Source organism: Chelon labrosus, assembly GCF_963514085.1.
Source record: "Chelon labrosus genome assembly, chromosome: 16".
In the NCBI taxonomy this organism is placed as follows: domain Eukaryota; kingdom Metazoa; phylum Chordata; class Actinopteri; order Mugiliformes; family Mugilidae; genus Chelon; species Chelon labrosus.
In genome coordinates this window covers 1326102-1347579 of record NC_140349.1, presented here as the reverse complement: position 1 = coordinate 1347579, position 21478 = coordinate 1326102, and the positions used below count along the sequence as shown (strand labels likewise).

The 21478-nt window shown below is 39.9% G+C and overlaps 1 protein-coding gene across 2 annotated transcripts in view; it reads right to left on the bottom strand.

The window, feature by feature from the left end:
• Window positions 1-21478, bottom strand: part of col14a1b (collagen, type XIV, alpha 1b) — a 163275-nt gene that overhangs the window by 75218 nt on the left and 66579 nt on the right. For both annotated transcript variants that reach the window (XM_084563547.1, XM_084563546.1), the window contains exons 22-34: window positions 20940-21014; window positions 19686-19825; window positions 16338-16461; window positions 14546-14689; window positions 13385-13549; window positions 13250-13288; window positions 12924-13062; window positions 12568-12710; window positions 12346-12455; window positions 8049-8207; window positions 6687-6764; window positions 6203-6289; window positions 5815-5868 (exon numbers count right to left, since the gene is read on the bottom strand). In XM_084563547.1, coding sequence (XP_084419673.1) covers window positions 5815-5868; window positions 6203-6289; window positions 6687-6764; window positions 8049-8207; window positions 12346-12455; window positions 12568-12710; window positions 12924-13062; window positions 13250-13288; window positions 13385-13549; window positions 14546-14689; window positions 16338-16461; window positions 19686-19825; window positions 20940-21014 — 1457 coding nt within the window. The remainder of the gene's footprint in view (window positions 1-5814; window positions 5869-6202; window positions 6290-6686; window positions 6765-8048; window positions 8208-12345; window positions 12456-12567; window positions 12711-12923; window positions 13063-13249; window positions 13289-13384; window positions 13550-14545; window positions 14690-16337; window positions 16462-19685; window positions 19826-20939; window positions 21015-21478) is intronic.

Genomic DNA, 21478 nt, shown 5'->3' with positions numbered 1-21478 from the left:
TTTAACCCCTTCATGCCTGGTGTCGCGAATTCGCGACGCACTGTTTCCGTTCAGACTGCAGCCGAAATAACGCACGTAATACTCTAATGTCGGTTTTTGCACATTCAAAAAATTCCTAGGAACCTTTTGCAAGCACTAGTTTCTCGTAGGACCGGCCAGAGTGGTAAGCAAAAATACTTAATATTTAATTTCTTTATAAAATTGAAAAATCAATTCAGGCGTTAAGGGGTTAAAACCAAACCAGATAATGGAGGTGGAGCTAATCCTCCATTTTCAGTCATGTCAGTCAGAAACATCTCTTTTTGTCACCCTTTATAATAATAACATCACACTACAGTATAAGCTAATGATGAAACTTTGAATTAAAAGCGAAACTTGAGTAATGTAAGTTCAAAAATAACACATAGAAACAAACAAACAAAAATAAAACTGTTCACTTCACACCTCACATTTCCTTCTTCAGAGATATAAGTGGGTCTGTGTGTGTTTACTGTGTGGGCAGTAATGTGTGCAGCCATGCACAAATGCATGCTTCTGAGCATACGGCTTTGCCCTTGCGTGGAACAACTGGGAAACAACCCAAATAAATAAATAAAAATCAACAACTTGATTTTGAAGCAATTACTTATATTTCCTTTGACCAATGGAAAAGTGGAGACCGGATGTTCAAGTCGCTAAACACACTCTACCCAAGTTTGCATAGGTGTGCATCTGCAGTTGTTGTCAGTCCTGCAACCACTTCCTGTGTTGAAGGCCTGACAACAACAATGCAGAGAAAGCTCGTCAAGAACAGCTTCACTTCGTGTTCACTTGTGCCAACAATATGAGCTTGAATGTGAAATATATAATGAAAGAAAAAAGAGGCGAGGAAGAAGACAAGCAGGTGGAGATCTTAAAAAATGAAGAGTGTCATGCTGAAACTGGGTCACAAAAAACTAGTAAGTATAAAATGATAAATTTTGTAAAAGGGAAGTCTGTTTGATAATGAGGATTTATGTACTCACAATCCACGATGGGTTACTCAAAATGGGTCAGTATGGGTTACTGTAATCTATATCCATGCAAAATGAAAAGTCATTATTTGTGTTGAGACAAAGAAACAAGAGAGGCAAGGTCAAATTTGCATACTAAATGATATGTTTCGCCCACGTAGGACCAAACCATCAAAAGGAGCAAGCAACTGTCAAACGAAGGTGTTTCAAGGTTGTTGCAGTGACTCTGGGAGTGATGCATCTTCTGATATTGACTGGAATCTATATATGCTGTAAAGAATTTAATCTTTTAACCAACTGGACACCTCTGTTTTTCAAATCATGTTTAAATCATACTCTCTTACTCATACAGTAGTCAAATATCCATTTGTGTCATTATAATACTTATCTGGGACTTTAGGGGAAGCATGATTCATATACAGTGAGGTGAGCAATGCCCCAGAGGTGCCAAGATATTTTAAGGAATATTACACCTGAATCCTCAATTGTTGCAGTTTAACTCACTTTACTGAAACAAACAGCTCCAACATCTATAAAGTAGTTTTTACACACTGTGTCTTTCAGTGCTTTGTAGTTAGACGCTAGCACTCTTTATTTCTTTATATTCAGACTCCTGTGTTTCAGCAAACAGAAGATTTCATGTGTGGTCTACTCTAAGTTTAAGATTTAGTAGCATCTAGTGGCGAGGTTACAGATTGCACCCAACTCTCTCATGTTCCTTTCCAAACATGTAGGACAATCACGTTTTACAAGAAGATCCTTCTTAACATGAAAAGAAAAACTTGGACAACACACACAAATAAACTTAGCTTAAAAGAACCAAAATACCAGTTTACCAAGTAAATGACAATAAAGCATGTAAATAAAGAGGAAATTATTTTTATGACTTTCTGTTCTGTTGTGTTCAGATATTTTAACCAATTTGGAAAATGAGCAACTACAAAGAAAATTTGACAACCTGCTCTACAACCACAGCCAGCGACAGGATGAAGTAAAGCAGCTCCAGGGAAAAACAACAGGTAAAGACGTGAAAAGCTCTGGACTAGACTACATCTGCCTCCTGATTCACTGGGATCAATGCACCTGACACCTCTACACACTAAAAGAACACCAATCCAGATCTGACTGCTGAGAGGAATGATCTGCTGTTTGACAGAAAACTGAACAGCAGATCAATCCAACTGATGTCGTTACACTATGAGCTTCACATGTATCTGCCAGTAGAATACAAAAGAGACAGTTGAAGTAGAACAGTCACACCATCAAACTCATTTTTAGACTATACTGTTGCATGGCGGCAGTAGTCTTTCTGTCCAGATGCATAAATGTTGAAGAACTACAGAACATTATTATGCCACTGGGAAGCTTACTTTTGACTTTTTGGATAGAAAGTCTCACTTTATCACTTTGTCCTATTTGATATTTTGACTTAAAGTCAACTGTACACACTACTGTAAATGGTAAATGGTAAATGGCCTTGCTTTTATATAGAGCTTTTCTACCTATTGGTACTCAAAGCGCTTTACAGTCACAGACACATCTACCCATTCGTTCACACAAGCACACACACATTCACACACCAGTTCCATGCACTAGGAGCAACTGGGGGTTCAGTGTCTTGCTCAAGGACACTTCGGCATGTGGCATGTGGCACATTCTGGGGATCGAACCGCTAACCGCTTTGTGGACAACCCGCTCTACCTACTGAGCCACAGCCGCCCCTGTGCGAACAAATGGATGGGTTAAATAGCAGTTGGGGATAAATTAAGGGTTAAATTATTAATATTTCATTATTACCTGTTGAGTTTTTTAATTGTGTGATAAAAATTATTATGAGCAAATCTTTGGCACCACAACATGGGATGCTGCAGCACATTTTTACATGCATATCTGTAGCCCTTCTTCGTCCTTTTTCTTGCTGGTACCTTGATGTTTGCAAGATTTCATACAAATATTTAATAGGATAAAGTGAAAAAATGACGCTTAATAGCCATTATGTATTATAACTCTTAAAACAGGCAGTTTGTATAGCTTTGAGTTTATATTGTGTTACTGAGCCTGTCCTTGATGGTAAATATTAGGATAAGACAAAAAATTTTGTTTTTTTGTGGCTGAGGTACACTTCCATGTAAACACCAGGCAGAAAATGAGCCTGATTAGCTTAGGTAGCACCAGATATAAAATGCACTTACCTGGGAAAAACCAACAAGAAGAGGAAGACAGTAGACACTTACCTTTCCAAAGCTAAACTGAACTACATTCCAGATGAGACAATATGAGGAAGCTTTTTTTCTGTTTTGTGTTTATTAGTAGTGAAATGTTCTCAACTTAGATAAACTTGATAAATTATATCATGTATTTCTAGTTTTAGTTTTGTGAAATGTTTTGTTTGTGGTGTTTCTTTCCTTGTTTTGTCGTGTTTTTGATTTTTCACATTTTTTTGCAGTTTCATGTTATCTAAAACCCTGTTTTTTCCCTCGTCAGTTTTATTTATTTGTCAGAATGTTTGCTTGAAATGGTTTCTCGGTTTTACCATGTTTTATGAAATTATTTTGCGTTTCTATATTGTTGTGCTGGAATTTGTGTACAACTTACACTATATTACCAAAAGTATTCGCTCACCTGCCTTTACTCATTCTATGAACTGAAGTGCCATCCCATTCCTAACTCATAGAATTCAATATGATGTCGGTCCACCTTTTGCAGCTATTACAGCTTCAACTCTTCTGGGAAGACTGTCCACAAGGTTGAGGAGAGTGTTTATAGGAATTTTTGACCATTCTTCCAAAAGCGCATTGGTGAGGTCACACACTGATGTTGGTCGAGAAGGCCTGGCTCTCAGTCTCCGCTCTAATTCATCCCAAAGGTGTTCTATCGGGTTCAGGTCAGGACTCTGTGCAGGCCAGTCAAGTTCATCCACACCAGACTCTGTCATCCACGTCTTTATGGACCTTGCTTTGTGCACTGGTGCACAGTCATGTTGGAAGAGGAAGGGGCCCGCTCCAAACTGTTCCCACAAGGTTGGGAGCATGGAATTGTCCAAAATGTTTTGGTATCCTGAAGCATTCAATGTTCCTTTCACTGGAACTAAGGGGCCAAGCCCAGCTCCTGAAAAACAACCCCATACCATAATTCCTCCTCCACCAAATTTCACAGTTGGCACAATGCAATCTGAAATGTACCGTTCTCCTGGCAACCTCCAAACCCAGACTCGTCCATCAGATTGCCAGATGGAAAAGCGTGATTCATCACTCCAGAGAACGCGTCTCCACTGCTCTAGAGGCCAGTGGCGGCGTGCTTTACACCATTGCATCCGACGCCTTGCATTGCACTTGGTGATGTGTGGCTTGGCTGCAGCTGCTCGGCCATGGAAACCCATTCCATGAAGCTCTCTGCGTACTGTACTTGGGCTAATCTGAAGGTCACATGAAGTTTGTAGCTCTGTAGCAATTGACTGTGCAGAAAGTCGGCGACCTCTTTGCACTATGCGCTTCAGCATCCGCTGACCCCTCTCCGTCACTTTACGTGGCCTACCACTTCGTGGCTGAGTTGCTGTTTTTCCCAAACGCTTCCATTTTGTTATAATAGAGCTGACAGTTGACTGTGGAATATTTAGGAGCGAGGAAATTTCACGACTGGATTTGTTGCACAAGTGGCATCCTATGACAGTTCCACGCTGGAATTCACTGAGCTCCTGAGAGCGGCCCATTCTTTCACAAATGTCTTGTTTCACAGTCTGCATGCCTGAGTGCTTGAATTTATACACCTGGGGCCAGGCCAAGTGATTAGAACACCTGATTCTGATCATTTGAATGGGTGAGCGAATACTTTTGGTAATATAGTGTATATCTGTATGTACTGTAACTGTTCAAATGAGCAGTTTGTCTAACTATAAGTTTATATTGTGTTAGTGAGCATGACTGTGATGATTAATGTTAGAAAAGGCTTTGTGTTGTATTGTGTTGTATTGCATACATTTGTTCTCTGAGTTACGTACTGTATTTTGTTTTTCCATTTGTCTTTCTCTGTATGCAGACAATGTTTGCATGAAATGTACTTACCTGGGGAAAAACCAACACAAAGAGAAAGACAGTAGACACTTACCTTTGCAGTCAGTCAAAGTTTATGTGATTTTATTTTGTCAGTGAAAGTTGTGCTGTCTAAAAATGTCTTTCTTTTAGTTATACCTGTTCAAACAAGCCATGTGCCATGGGTTTAAGCTTATATTGTGTTACTGAGGACGTTCTTAATGGTAAATATTAGATTAAGACTTTATTGCGTGTTGCATTGATTGTTATGTGATTTTATCTTGTCATTGTAAGCTTATGTTATTATATCCTGCATTTTCAGAAAGTCTTATCGTCTAAAATTTTTTTTTTGTTGTTGTTTTGTGAAATGCTGTGTTTGTGGGGTTTCTTTCATTGTTCTGTTGTATTTTAGATTTGTCACTTTTTCACAGTTGTATTATGTTTTCTGAAACGCTGATGTTTTCTGTGTTTTTTCCCCTTGTCAGTTTTATTTTGTTACCTCAATGTTTGCTTTGAATGGTTTCTCTGTTTTGCTGTGTTTTATGAAATTATGGAGTTTTTCTGTGGTACTGTGCTGTTATTTGTGTATATTTGTGCATGTATATCTTAATGTAAGCAAATGAATAAACAAAGCATGAAACAGTGGCCTCTCAGAGTGATGCTGACACAGCAAAAGTGACCACAAACACCAAGACACAGCGACTTGCCGAAGACGACGCCGCAAGTTCAGAGTGGTTTGACAGGGATAGTAGCACAGCAGAGGCTTTTTCAGAGTGTAAACCAAAAGAACTTACCACCGGGCCAGGCTCTCCACGATCACCTCTGGCTCCTCTGATTCCTGGGCCTCCCTGTCAGAAACACAAACAGCAGGAGGTGATTCAAAGCACACAGTCACAGTGTGTCAACCGAGCTGAGATACAAGAATAAGTTTCAGTTAGACTGAAAAGTGGGAAAAACAACTGCACTGGACTGAACTGTGCATGAAACATGAGAGATGCTGGTGGCTGTGTGTGTCTCAGTCATTAATATACGGTACAGTCTGGTGTGTGGACAGTGATATGGTCACATGGAAAAAATTATGAATCATTTTATTCAGAATTATCTTGATGCAGTTTTGCTGTAAGATCAAGAGTGTGAAGCTGGACTTCTTCATGTGAATGTGTGTATTAGTGTGTGGCTTACTGGTAATCCAGCAGGGCCGGGGGGACCTTTGCTGTCCTGGGTGCAGGTGCAGGCTTTGGGCAATGCCGGACAGTCCACCTCCTTCCTCTGAATGACCAGAGCGTGAGCAGGGATGATGCAAAGAAGAAAATACAACCAAGATAATGACAATGAAATAGTTTAAAATGTGACAGAATCAGTCCCTGTCGAATGGGAAGAGATTTTCTACTTTGTACAAATTTGTTCATCTCCCATTATGAAAAAAAAAAACATATCGAATGCTTGCTATGAGGAAAAATAAAATGATTTGATTTATCTTATTATCAGGGATCATATGTGCAATTTTGTGAACTTCTGAAACAGTCGAGTTTACAAAAAATCCTCTAAAAGCACTTTATTATTTTATGCACACGCTATATGAAGTCTAAAAGCGCTGCTGCTTTAAACAAGTCTTTCGCTGTTGCTGCTGTTATGCTGTTTAGACAGAGACAAAATTTGAACTCACCAGACCAGGAAGTTCACAGCACTTGTCTCTGTTGGCCCATGAAGTGCTGCAGACGATATCAAAGATCTGTAGCTGGAACTGCAGAGGAAAGACATTTCAATAACACAAATGATCCATGTCTGTACCAACACACACCTAAACTGTTAAGGTTAAGAATAAATAGTCCATATGGAAAACCTCAGAAGGGTGACACAATTCAGTTCATTTAACATCTTAACTCACGTTTACACTTTTAGCTTTTTTTTTTTTAAGAAACAAAATCACTGAAAACTGACAACAAATACTCATGTCACAATGTAAACATACGGGAACCAATTAAAGTGAACCATAAAATGCAGTAAGAAACGAGCATGACGGCATCCAGCTGTGAAATCAAAGATGTGATGGGATTCAACAGGGGGCATTTTAAGAGGATTTAAAGAGGTATTTTTGTTTCCCATGCCAGGATTAAGACTACTGATGATCAGCTGCTACACATCACTGAACTGTCTTGTGCAAATGAGGCTTTTAATCATAATCCTGTATTATGCCAAACAGAAAAAAGAGATTAGCTGGGTTTACAGCTTTCCTTTAAATCATTTGTCTGTGTTTTCAGTTCGTCTAATTAGGCGTGGTGTAAAATTAGAGTATTAGTCAGGGCAGCCCTGTGAGTCATGGGGTTTAAATCGCAGTAGGAGGCTCTAAGCCTCATCTTGGATTGTGAAAATATACAAAATGCCAAAGAAGAAAGAGAAAGTATTCAGATGGTCCTGGAGGCCAATGTGCAAAACTGCTTGTCCTTCAAGAGAGGCAAAATTTCTCCTCATTTTCCGGCTCAGGAATCTTGTTGAACTGCACGGTTGCCTTGGAAATGTGCGCACAAACTGTACAACCCACAGTCAAAGAATAAAGAGATTAGCAGCTGGGTTAATGACCTCTCGAGGCACCTCGCCTCAGATTGGCAGTGTTTTAGCTGCTCAGGTTTGAGTTTGTAGAAATTTCTATAAATTACACTGGCTATTTGCCACATAGGTGGAAATTTTCAGCCTCAGAGCAGAGTCAGTGTCAAGGGTTTTCTCTTCAAAGGGAGATCAAACCAATCGCACACAGGGTCTGCCTCTCTATTTCTAGGGGAGGATAGCCAGAAATGTATTTGTTTGCATTTATAAATTTGCTCAAGGAAGAATTTCAGCTTTGATGAGAGCGTTGCAGCGGCATATGATCCAACACCTTTAGCATAGAAAGACTTCTTTGAGAGCATAAAGCCAGGCCAGTCAGAAGGAGGGATGGATGATAGAGGCAGAAGAGATCTAACAGTAAACACTGATATTCAGGTTTACATTCTGTGTAGTATGCGGTACACTGTGTGCATGATCTCTTTACCGGTGCAGAGTTGTCCTTGTTCCCTCTGGACCGAACCATCCTGCCCAGGACCTCCAACCCATCGGTGGTGATGTTTCCTGCTGCGTTGATGGCTTTCTCTGCCACCATTTTGCAGTCGATCAACACTCTGGCGCTGGTCTTGCTGATTGCGATGTGAAGCTGCACGAAAGAAAACACACAACATTTTCACCATGTTACTTCTTATACACCCTGGTTTAGTGCTTCAGGTGTTGAACACCTGATGCGATAATCACAATTAGTGTGTTAGCTTTTACATAACTAAGCTTCTGCCTTCTGAAAGGCTTAAAATTACACTTTTAAATCACTAATCACTTATTTAAACAATGTTACTGCATTGCTAACTATATTTTAATATTTTTAAAACTATTAATTGCTGTTACAATAATGAATTCTCATCTACATACACATATAAATACATATTAATAGACACAGTAACACAAGCCAGAGAAAATAAAAGGATTAGCCTGTTGTGATGCTGTGATGTTTTGATGTTATGATAAAATGTCATGTTGTGATGTTGTATTTTTTCTTAATTGTACAATAAGTGTTTGCATATGTATTTTGTATTATATTGTACGTATTGTGTGCTTCTTATTGCCTTTTTTACATCATGGCCAGGGGACTACAAATGAAAACTAGCCTTCTGGCTAATTCTGGCTTTTTTAACCATGTGTAATCATGTGTTCTATGAAATTGCACTGTCCCTTTTTTAAATAAACAGTAGTATTAAACAGTATTATCTCTCTCTCTATCTCAGTCCTGTTTTTAACTATTTTTATTTGAGTTTAGTAATATAATTTTATAATCTTCTTATCTAAACAATGCAAATGTGCTAGTAACTCTAAGTAAATGTTTTAAACAATATATTTATTGCTGTGATTATTATTTATTCTTGTCTATGTGAAGAGGATTAATATTCTAGTTAATGCACTAAAATGATAAAAATACAACATAATTATAATTATTTTATTTATACATTTACTGGGGGCATTTTAGTGACTTTATTATGTTTAAGCATCAGATTTAACCAAAATAAATGAGTAACATTCAGAGCTAAAAAAATAAAAATAAAAAATGCTACACGTGCTAACCCTTGCTAGCAAGCTAATCCTGATTAGCATCTAAATTCTACCACGCTTCATTTTAAATAAACAGCTCAAAACTACACCAACATGGGGATATTTGTCTGCCAGCTTTAGCATGATCTAATATGAAGCCACTAACGTCTCTCTGGGCCCCTGGGTTTATGCTATGGGGTCTCCGCTATGTCTGTGAAGTTAGGTAGTAAACTGCAACTATTATGTGTACAGCAAACAACCTATTTGAATAAGCTACCTCTTTATCAGCTAAAGCTTTTAATTAACTATTAAACAAAGTTTTACTCATTTAAACAATGCAAATTACTCCAATAACAAATTATTGTTGTTTATATTATTATTTATCGTTGTTTGCAGATGTATTTTTACACGGGACAGCAACAGAAACTGTATTATAAAGTATATTATATAAAGTATTAGACATTGCCTGAAGAGATGAGAAACATTTACAGCTAAATCACTGCAACTGGTGCAAACATTGCTAGCAGGCTAATCAGGATTAGCATTTACATTTAACGACAGCTGGACATTCTTTAGGTTGAAGATGTCACCTGTTATCAGTATTTGTACAGAAAACGACCTATTTTAATCAAAGCTTACATTATTTACAAGCCATCTCCTTATCAGGAACTATTTTTAACATTTTAAATTCCCCATGAACTGATTTAAACGTGCTAGAACTATACTTATTCTCATACAAAGATATATTTTTTAAACATTGTCACACATGCAATATTAGTCTCATTCTGTTGTACTGTCTTGCACTGTCCTGTGTGTTTTGCATTGTCTGAATGCGTTGCACACTTGCACTTTATGTAGAAATGTCTTGGTTCTGTGTTGTTCTGTCTTGGTTGTGTATAATTTTCAGTAGCACCATAGTCCTGGTGGAGTGTTCATTTCACTTTGTATTGTACTTGATCTTAAGGGTTGTGATGACAATTAAATAAACCCTTTTGACATTGTGACCTCTTGATAAAAGTAGCTCTAGTGAGAGGAGTTAGTCTTTCAATCCAAACCCTGCAGTGTCAGCTCTGTGTGTTATAGGAGAACAGCTCCCTCTGCCTGTGTGATGCTGCAAAGTAATCAAGCAGCTTTCCCTTCAGGTTTGGACAATAATAATACACATTAGTACATGCATTAATTAGGGACAACTGTCACGTTAAAGAAACAGATTTTATCAAAGTGGCAAGTTCATGTTATAATGCAGATTAAACCACACAAACATTAAAGCACACATAGAAATACAATGCACACTTGCTTTTTGATTGCTGTGGTTTGTCAAAGAAGATCGACATGTATATTTTAATATGGTGTACAAAAAACCTTATGAAAACTGCTGAACAAAAGATGAAACTAATGCATTAAAAGTTATTTTAAAATGAATTTAACAAACAGGTACAGCATTTTGTTTCCACAGAAAACGATGCAAAATGCTCTTGTAATATTTTAAGGTCAAAGTTTTGCTGAAGCTTTTTTGAAGACAAAAGGTCCCTTTAAATGTTTCAGACCAATGCTACAGATTTACAGATTTACAGATTTACAGCAGAGCACATCTGTACTGTAGCTCCACTCAACCTCCACTGGAACTGGGACAACAATCAGGAGCGCCCTTAGTACTGAAGCTAAAATGATCTCCATGAGTGACACTGCTATTTATAATTACACATACGGGCATTACTGTTACCATCACCAACACTGAAGTGCTGAACTGTCGAGTGGCTCCTCAACACCATTAACTCACCCTCTCCAGTAAATGTGACTGTCACTGACGCTGCTTGACTGGTTTCATGGAACCCTGTCAACCGTCCTCTATAAGTCTAGACTTTTATGTAACAGGACAACCATGAGGTTTTAAAAGCAAAAGAGTAGCTGAACAGTTACTATATTAACAGAAAAAGGGTAAAAATAAAAAAGTAAAAATACTTGGAATATCTTGTGTTTTCTGCACATAAATAGATTAAATCTTCTATATTTGGCAACGAGAATCTAAAAATGAAAAACGCACAAACCTAAAATCTCTGCTCTGTAATTTGGAATTGAAATCCTTAAATGCATTTAGGACAGCTGGCATAGAAAGATTTCTATTTTCCTTGACAGCAGAAAAGTAAAGAAAAGAAAAGAAAAGTTTCCATTTTGCTCAGTTTGGATTAGTTTAGATCAGAGGCAACAAATGAGCTAATCATCCCTCGAAACCAACTCATTTAGAGGTCCATCTAATAGCAGTGGTGCAGGACACGCCGCCACAATCAGGGTCAAAGATGCTCCAGAAAACCACCAACCATCAGCTTGGTGTGTCATGACCTTAAGTCAGAACATATTCTGGTTTCAAGAGCATATGTTCATAAACATGGCGACAAAACTACAGCTTTAAAAATATCTAAACTTTGGTGGCTTCTTCAATGTCTGTCTGTAAATCTGTTCTGATAAACTGCTCTTCAGTAAATCCATATTTCTATTCACATTCACAGACAGGACACAAGCCCCTCTGACCTAAATATACAAAATAAATCTTGTTGAAAGTGTGAGTATAAAGCTGTAAAGCTAAAGGACATTTCTGCTCTCTTGTCATATTACCAAATACCAGCTTTGCATAAAATAAGAAGTGAAAATCTGAAAAACTAAACCTGTGTGACTTATATGAGGATAATTTAATCGTCAAAGACCCTCCACACTGAGCTGACTATCAAGTTCTCAGATGCATAAAGTCACACCTGTACAAACGTCACATAGAGTTGTGGGCTGCAGGTGCTGGTCCTGTGGGATTATAACCTCCACTGTGTGTGCAGTGACAGAACAAAAGGTGAAAAGGTAAAGCAGGGTAAGCTCTGCTGACAGCGAGCAGACAGAAGTGACTGCAGATCAGTCAGCGAGTCCCTCGGCTCCGACAACAACACGACTGTGAGCGGGTTCAGGCTCAGGGCACGACTTGACTACCGTCAGCCTGTCAGGACTAAGACTACTACCGTCTCTATGCTCGACTAGGCTCAGGAAAAAAAATAGGGAGAGAAGATGAACTCAGCTGAACAAATTAATGCACTGATGGAGAAGAAATATCCCATTTAAATGTAGTGTCATTTAAATAACTCTCTAATCATAACTTTGCTTGTGTACCCTGAGATCCCAGTAAACATTTTACAGTGGAAAAGAATCAGTATCAGTATGTTGGGAATCAGTCTGACCTTATGGAAGCTTCCGTAGAAAAGCTTCTTGATTTCCGGCCCTTCAAACGTGACCGTCTGAAAATCTCTTTTGTAGTCGTTGTTGAAGAACGTCAGAGTTTTTCCGCCATCTGCAGGAAGACACAGAAAGCTTCACTTTAGTTTCTCCAACACGACAGCAGCAGACCTTTCTGGTATTTAGCTTGAATTCCAGAAACATGTTTGCTGTGTTTGTCGACTCACTGTCCAGGATGACTCCCACCAGCGGCTCGTTGTTCTTGTTGAGGATCTCCCAGATGGCGAAGGGCTCCTCAGGAGTGTTGGGCAGCAGCCTGAACAGCAGGGTGATGGTGTAGTCTGAGGGCAGCCCCTCAGGGTGGAGGAACCTGAGAGCCACATTGGAAACATCAGAGCCTCATGATTTTAGGCCAAACTGTGAATGAATGAAGTCAATACTTTGCTTTTTCATCTAACTTTAGGCTAGGAAGCTAGGAAGAACTACTATTAGCTAGGGGGCTAGGAAGCTAGAAGGAGCTACTATAAGTTGGAAGGCTAGGAAGAGCTACTATTAGCAGGGAGGCAATGAAGGTGTGGTGTACCTGGTCGGCTGTGCTAGCAGAGCATCACTGTGCAGGTGGAAACAGGGGAAAGCGTTGAAGGTGCCTGGTACCATGGAAACACCAGAGACACTGCTGTACCGATTCTCCACGAGCCCAAAGAGCTCCATCATACGGAAACCTCAGGACGAGATGGAGAGAGTTCATTTACACCAACTGATGATTTAATAAAATGTCAGAAATGACTAATGAAACTGAATGCAACATAACCTTTTCCATGAAGTGCTGTGTTTACAATGACTTATCTAAGGGAGGTGTGGTGATTTAAACATTCACGTTTGCATTTTAGAGTTCTTTTAATCTCCTACCTGGTGTTGTGCTTCCACTCATCGGTACAGATGGACACGCTGAAAAGACAAAAAGATGTGAAGAAAGAATATTTTCTAGCAGGAGTTTGAAGCGTTTCCACTGAGAGAGAAATACAAATAACATCTGTCACTCACTGGCAGTGGCGGCTTCGCACACGAACGTCACCAGCTTCTCCTCGATCTTCTTGAAGGCATCCAGGTCGTCCACGAAGAACACATGTCTGTCACTGGGTTTGCTGGCGATGCTCACCAGCTCCCCGTAGTCGGCGTCGGCGAAGCCAATAGCGAAGACAATGTAGCCTTGAACAGGAAGAAACATTTAACGTGAGAATAACCACAGCAAAGATGGCGACTCTTATTATACTAGCGGTATTTGTGGTCTGTGTATTTATTTCAAGTTTGGTTTTAAAACCAGAAACTGGAAAAACAACTGTTATTTGATTTAGATTTTTAAATCCCCAAACAAAAGAAACATTTCTTTAATTCTGTAGGTTAATCTCAGTCTTCATGTTGTTTCTCTTGAAGTGATTTCTTGTCCTTGACTGAAGCAGGAAGTAGTCTCCATTGTGACCATTGGTCAAGGTCTCTCTGGTCCAGGAAGTGGTCTTCATGGTGACCACTGGTCCAGGTCTCTCTGGTCCAGGAAGTGGTCTTCATGGTGACCACTGGTCCAGGTCTCTCTGGTCCAGGTCTCTCTGGTCCATGGATCATTGTGTTCAGCTCTAAATAAACCTGGTTCTTCTCCAGATTCAGAGATTAATTCAGATGACCAGATACCTTGAGTCAGAAAGTCTGAAATTACATCTGAATATTGAGTCCGTGCTCCGTTCAGGCCAACAGAAAAGATTTGAAATCACTGACTGATGGAAACCACTTCTTCTTCTTCTACAAAAACGTCTGCTTTTCTATGAATCTAATAACCACTGGTTTCTCCTTTACTTCTTTTACTTGATTCTGGTTTCATATATTAAAGGACCAAATGTTTTTGTTTTTGCTTTTCAAATTAAAAATAGAATAACTGTTTTTATTTCAGAGTCGAAAACCAAACTTGAAATACCAAAAAGAAGACCACTTATAAAACTCGTCCTGTAGTTAAGTCCTTTTTTTGAACAAAAGAATTCACATTTAATACTTTATTTAAGCAACAAAAATTAGTGTATTTAGCTGTTTTTTTTGTTTTTTTTTTTAACATTTTGACATTAGAAGCCAAAGAACTGCATCATTCAATATAATTATTTTTCATGTAAATTAAATTATTGTGTTGCTGTTATTTATCTGTTAAGGCTCAGCTCTGACCTTCCATCTGCATCTCCTTGGAAACTTTGTTGACGTCGTCCTGCGATCGACCGTCGGTCAGAACCACGAGGACGTTCGGGACGCCCCTCCTGACTCCTCCCTCCGTTGTGAAGATGTTCTGCTTCACGTGCTGGATGGCTCGGCCTGAGTGGACAAACACATTCATTCTGAAAAATCTGCTAAGTTTAAGATTTTATTGTTTGTATCGCAGTGATGTAAGGAAATTCAGGTGCACAACCTGAAACAGTACTAGACAGTACATCAAGCATGCATACACAATATAAGCATCAATAATAATCTTACATGTGCACATGTGAATGATCAATATTTCATTGCTTAAATAATAAATAACTAGAGGTAATGATATAAAGCCCAGTCTATGAAGTATTAATGTTGTTATAGCTCGAGGGTAAAAACTGTTAGACAGTCCATGGTCTGATGGAGCTGTAACTCTTCTCTGATGGGGGTAAGAGTCCTTTTGCAGAGTTTCTCTGCAGTTTTTAGGACGGTTCGCAGGGCTTTTGGATTTTTTCTGTGGGGGGCATTTTCTTACTATAGTTTGATATCAGGCTTCATTCTCAATGCTTCCCTCTAGATGTGCGGCTGCTGTTATATCTCAGTAAAGGATGGATGTATCACCAGGTATTCTAACAGACCTGGTAATGAAATTCTCTGCAGACCGGAGGGAACGCAGGGAAACTGGATGTTAATTGCAGAGTGTGCTGATTGAGTGCTCTTTAAGTTCCCAACCTGTTGCTTCCTCATAGAGAGTGGAGGATTAGTCCCCCCCCCCCCCCCCCCACAGCAGTGATGCTGTTACAGATCCGTTCTCTGCAGGAGAGTCCGCCGGCGCTGCTTTGTGAACACTGATTAATGACTACACCTCTCACAGCTTCCCCACAGACTTCCTCTCATCACATGCACGCTCTACAAATATAGGCTTCTGTGCTCTGATACAAACACAACACTACACTTACAAATGCAAACAGTAGCATTTCATGAAGTTTAATTTAATTTTCAGTTTGCTCAGTTAGTTCTGATAACGTCGTTAGGGAGCTGTGATTTTTCCAGCTCTCTGTCTTTCATCTAGAGATAATTTATTTTAGGATAAAGAGTCAGAATATTAGGTTTGAACTAACAACACGTTAATCCGTAAAGGAGTGTCCTACATTACAGATATTCAAACCTTACCTGAAGCAGTGGCTGAAAGCAAACCAGTCGTGTAACCTTTGACTTTCATCTTCTTACTAATGTACCATCTTGTGATGTGCTCTTATTGTCATCTATTGTCCTGTCCTATGTCTTATCATGTTCTTGTGTTACCTGCCTAGGGACTGCGGACGCAAATTAGAATTGTTGCTATAATCCAGCATATTTCTATTGCTGTCTGAACAGAAGTTCATTAATGTGCTCTGTCCCTGTCAAATAAATAAATAAATAAATATTATGACCTCACTCCAAACCACCATAGTCTGGGAAATCAGGAAGTGATAAAAGCAGCTGTAACGCTGTGGAAAGCAAGCAGACCCTGAAGTGCGGCCGTTGTTCATAATTCTGGCCTGAAGAAGGCATTTAAACGACCTGTAGAGTCCAGACTGACAACAATCCCCCAAAAGAAGAAGAAAAAGAGGAACTATATACAGTATTTCATCTGCTGCAGACAGGTTGCTTTCGCATCGCAGTGGTTTCAAGTCCCAACATCCGTCATACTTCACCTGAAAATCTTTTACATTTGATACCTGGTGCAACAGTCCAGTCACAGAACAGATCTGACAGAGCTGTGTGTCCTCACCTGTCTTTGTGTTTCCTCCTTTGTAGGAGATCTTGTTGATGGCGTCCAGCAGACGCTCCTTGTTGCTGTATGAGTTCAGTCTGAACTCCGTCCGGGCATCGTCACTGAACTGGGCTATAGCCACCTGGAAACACAGACACATCACTGATGAACAAAACTGTAGTTAATTAACATTTGACTGAGTTTTATTCTATAGATGCAAGACAGGAGGGAAAACGTTACAGAACACACATCTAAAAAGGTGCCTCTCATAGATATGAACAAACTTCATAGGGAAAATATATTTAAACTAATCACATCTCTCCAATTTTTAAATATTCAAACGGAAGCTGTTGTTTTGTGTATGGGGAATTAATTATTGTTTGTTTCTCTGAGTAAGCGCTGCAGTGGATGTCAGCTCATCCAGGAGTAACGAAAGCAAACCTCAAGAGGATTTCTCACAAAGACAGAGGAAAGAAATACTGAACAAGACTGAGATAGTGGAGCAGGAGCTGGCTCAGTTCAGAACAACACTACATATCCCATGAGCCTCGTTTTTATGTCTTTTTCTGAAGAAGACAAGCATGTTGGGCATTTTTACTACTTTTACCATCTGCAGGGGACTTCAGCAGAGTACAGACTCTTTCCCTGTTTCCCTAACACTGACATCGTTAGGGGAACAGCAGAACAGTGGAACAGCTGTTGTCAACAATGGACCACAATCTTCATTGATGGAATCTGTCCTGGTATCAGCTGAAGCTTCAAACTTTCCTGCTGCAGTCCTCTAGTCTGTCGCCTTATTCAGACCTCACACTGACACCTGGTCTCATCTGTCCATCTCTAAGTCCCCGTCCATCCACCTGGTCTTAATCTAAATGTGTCTCCACATGCGTCCCCAGCCAGCACTTGAGATCTGATCTCAGTTTGTGTGTCTGTAAATCAGCAGCGCCATCATGTGGTCAGTAGAATATTGTAGCAGCTGCTGTCTCTAATGGATCTCTACCTACCGCTGGATCAGAACCATCAACAGCTGGTTGTTGACTTGGAGACATTCATTCATTCATTCATCTTCTATACCCGGTTATTCCTGTTAAGGGTCGCGGGGGTCTGCTGGAGCCTATCCCAGCAGTCATCGGGCGAGAGGTGGGGTACACCCTGGACAGGTTGCCAGTCCATCGCAGGGCCACACACAGAGACAGACAACCATTCACACTCACACTCACACCTACGGCCAATCTAGAATCACCAATGAACCTAACCAGCATGTCTTTGGACGGTGGGAGGAAGCTGGAGAACCTGGAGAGAACCCACGCAGACACAGGGAGAACATGCAAACTCCGCCCGACTTGGAGACATGATCCAGATTTTGGTACAAGATGGAAAGACTCTCACATGTTAAATTTCAATTTATTTTAGAGACAAAACTCAGATTAGAATTGAACCCTGGAAGCTTCATCCTCAGAGGAACCAGGTCACTGCTGAGCTGTTTGCATACATCAACTCGACCATTAATTAACAACATGCTGATGCATTAATGACAGAATTACACACAGTGTATGACAGTGTATATTCAGTTTATCCATGACTTTAATTCTTGTTTAGATTGATCAATTAATTCCTGAAAGAATGAGTGAAATGGTCTTTAATGAGCCTTAAGATCAGATCACTCAGGACACATGTCAATACCAGGTATTTACTCTAAAGCATTTATTTTATAATATTAAAAGACCTGAGCTTGGAGTCACAACTGAACTGAGCCTGATCACTGAGGAGATAAGAGGAAACCTGACAGCATACAGAGACTCAAGTAGTTGTATAGTTGTTTCATCAGTGAACTGGTCTGTGGTCACCTGGTAGATATTCTATGTTTGTACACAACGGCAAAACAAAGCGAGAGCAGCTTAATGGAGCTTGGCACAGCATTATAAGAATGTTGCAGCGGTAGAACAAGAGACTCAGAGCTGAGGAAAGGTTTCGATCACCTGGGAACACCAGCAGAATCCTGATGGTATGTAAATGACTGAGAAAGAAGACGGAGAGCTGTTTGCATAACATAGTTTGTCCCGTTGTACTAGTTTGGCCTAGAAAGATATTTCTTTTTCCTGCTGTATTTCAGTCCCGTTAAAGAGAACACAGAAAAGTTTTCAGGAAAAATCAAAAATACATAAAAACTAAACGATGTGATAATGTGGAAACCGGAACATGTAAAAGATACAAATATCTAATGTGTTTGAAATTTTAATCCCTTGATGAAAACACATTTTAGTCAACACATTTAGATTAGGTGAAATGAAAATGGTTGAACTTATTTGTACATATTTAAACTTTCTCTAAGTTTGCAAACCAGCTTCACAACGTTGTCAACTAGAATGGTTTCCAGTTTAACAGACGAGAAGTGGTGGATTTTCTTTCATCTAAATGAGATCATCAGTTGTGTTGCATGGAGGCAGTGTTGGTCTACAGCAAACTATTCAACTAGTGTACTCATCCATGGCAAGAAGAGAAACAACAGACTTTCAGACGTGAAGGTCAGTCACTCCAGAATATTTCTAGTTTCTGAGGAAAGGAAGACCAAGAGTTTCCTCTGTTCATTAGAAACCAACCAGCCTGTCACCACATTAAGCCCCGCCCCCAGACAATCTCATTGGCTCAGTAGATCTTTGCTGGAGCAGAATCAGTTTCCAACGGACAGACTCCAGAAGAACTTTCTGCTTTTGTAGGTAGTAAAGTATTTCTGGCTTCCTCACTTCATCTCAACATCAACTGTTGGAGGAGACTGTAGGAATCAAACTGATGCAAAGAAACAAAGAAGAAGAAGAAGAAGAAGAACTTCTGAGAGGACTGGAAATCTGTTGATTCCAGATTTTTGTCTTTGTGCGATGCAGAGAAGGTGAACGGAAGGTATCCATACATTTATTCAGAAATCAGTGCAACACTGACCCAGCATTGCTATTGTATCCCACAGAGACACCATCCCATTGTGTTTAAACTCAGTGAGAGCATTGTTGTTTTTCAGCTGGTCAATGAGCCGTAACACTCCTCCAGGCTTTGTAAGCGCTGATGGAGCGATGCATCAGACTATAGAGCCTCCACAATCACAAACCTAGACGCAACCGAGACGGTCTGAGATGGGCTGCAGATCATACACTAAAGAAAACAAGTGGTACTCCTTCAAGAGCGTCAATGAAGCTAAACACTGGTGCAAGACCTTAATAAATGAGGTTCTTTGTGGCTGGTTTTGAACCAGAGAGGGAATACAGGTGTGTTGTTGATGGATCATTTCTCTGGCCACAATGCATAGAACCAAGATGAGAAGCCTGCTGTACCTCGGGCAAAGAGAAAAAAGAAAAATGCCAAGTTCTGTGGTACCTGTGTGCCGTCTGGGCCGATCCGGTCCAGAGCTCCCGTGGTGCTGTACAGGAAGCGGATGATCTTCAGGAAGTTGTCGTCACCGATACTCCAGGAACCGTCAACCAGGAAGACCAGGTCTGCTTTGGCTGCTTTACAGACTGAGAGGGAAAGAAAAAAACAACTTTCCATTAGTCTGAGGACTTCTCCTCTAATAAAATCTATTCTAAGAGTCTGCTGGTGTTGGATTGATCTGCTGTTTGTTTACAGCAGATTTTCATTTCCTTTCAAAATAAAAGCCCGCCCTGAGAGTGGCATTAATCAACTCACCCGCAGTGAGGAAGTGCACATATAGATTTACTTCAGACGGATGCTGGTAAAGCTTTGAAACTGACACTACAATCAATATTTCAAATGTGAAATGATTAAAGTATTCTTTCCCTTGCGTTAATAAAACCAGTGAATCAGAGACATTCAGATGTGAGAGATGAAGCTTTACCTTTGATATTTTCTGTTGGATGAACGTCATCCCAGGTGATGTTTTGTGTCTGGAAAAATCTTTCATGTGTTGGACTGAACTTTATTCATTTCATTTAAATTTTTAATTAAGTTTCTGAAGTTGCAGCTTGACTGATGCATGTTTCTGTTTTTTGGTGCAAAGAAGTGACATCCACTCTGTTTCTTCTGCAACATCAACACAGCAGACACCAAAGGTTTTCATATGTCTGCTTGGTTTTGGGGAATCCCACATGGTGTCCATTAAAGGTTTCAAACTTTGTGTAGAGAGAGACTTTGCTACATAAAATTGTGCCACATGCACTAACACGGCCAACGTGAAGGAATAATTTACCCAAATGGACAAAAATGTCCCTTAATATCCAGTTTGTCTTTTTAAAACCAAATTTAGCAGCAGGATGAGACAGAGACGTGTTGTCTGACGACTGACATGTTTGTGCTTAGAGAGAAGCGTTTGACTCTGTGTGAAGAATGTGAATTACATGTCTGCTGCTGCAACAGATCCAACGTTTACGTTCAAAGCTTTGACTTTAAATGACTTATTTTAAATCCTGCGTTGAAGATTTCTCTGTAATTATGCGTTACTTTTTCGTCTGGAGCTGAGAGTTATTGCTCGTCTATAAACTCTACATATAAACTTTATCTCATCTGTGTGTTTGTATGTGTGAGGGAAGAACAGGAACATGAGAACACACAAGAATACGCAGATAGATCTGATAAAACCAATGAAGCGATATCAAATATAAAATCTGCTCTAACCTTCTTTGGCAGCGGGGATTGTGGGTAGCGGGGCGGGGGTCGGGGGCTTGGGTGGCGCCTGGGTCGGGACAGGAACTGCATGGAGAGAATAAAACAAGACAGATACATGAAGACCACCATCATGACCATGAAAGCATCAGCACAGAGATGAAAACCTCTCTGTAAAAGAAATATTATAAAGTACAGAGAAGAAGAAGAAGAAGAAGAAGAGGACGGAGGAGAAGAAGAAGCATTTCTGCATCAGAATGTGTTGAATAACTCGCTGCAGCTCTGTCATTTCTGCTCCTCTATAATTTGGTGGATTGATCACAGTCTCAGCTGCAGTCTAAATTAAACTCTCCCTCCGCTTTCTTTCAACCTCTTACCTGCACATGCACACACAGTTTATATGTTCTCTGGCAGTAAATCAGCTTCCCTGAGCTCAGTTACTTGCGCTGGCAGGTAGGGAGCGTTCATGAGCGTTAAGGAGCGTTGAGGAGCGTCTGCCTGCAGCGATGGGGATAGTCATTTGGAAAGAAAAAGGCTCCGTCTTTCATTTG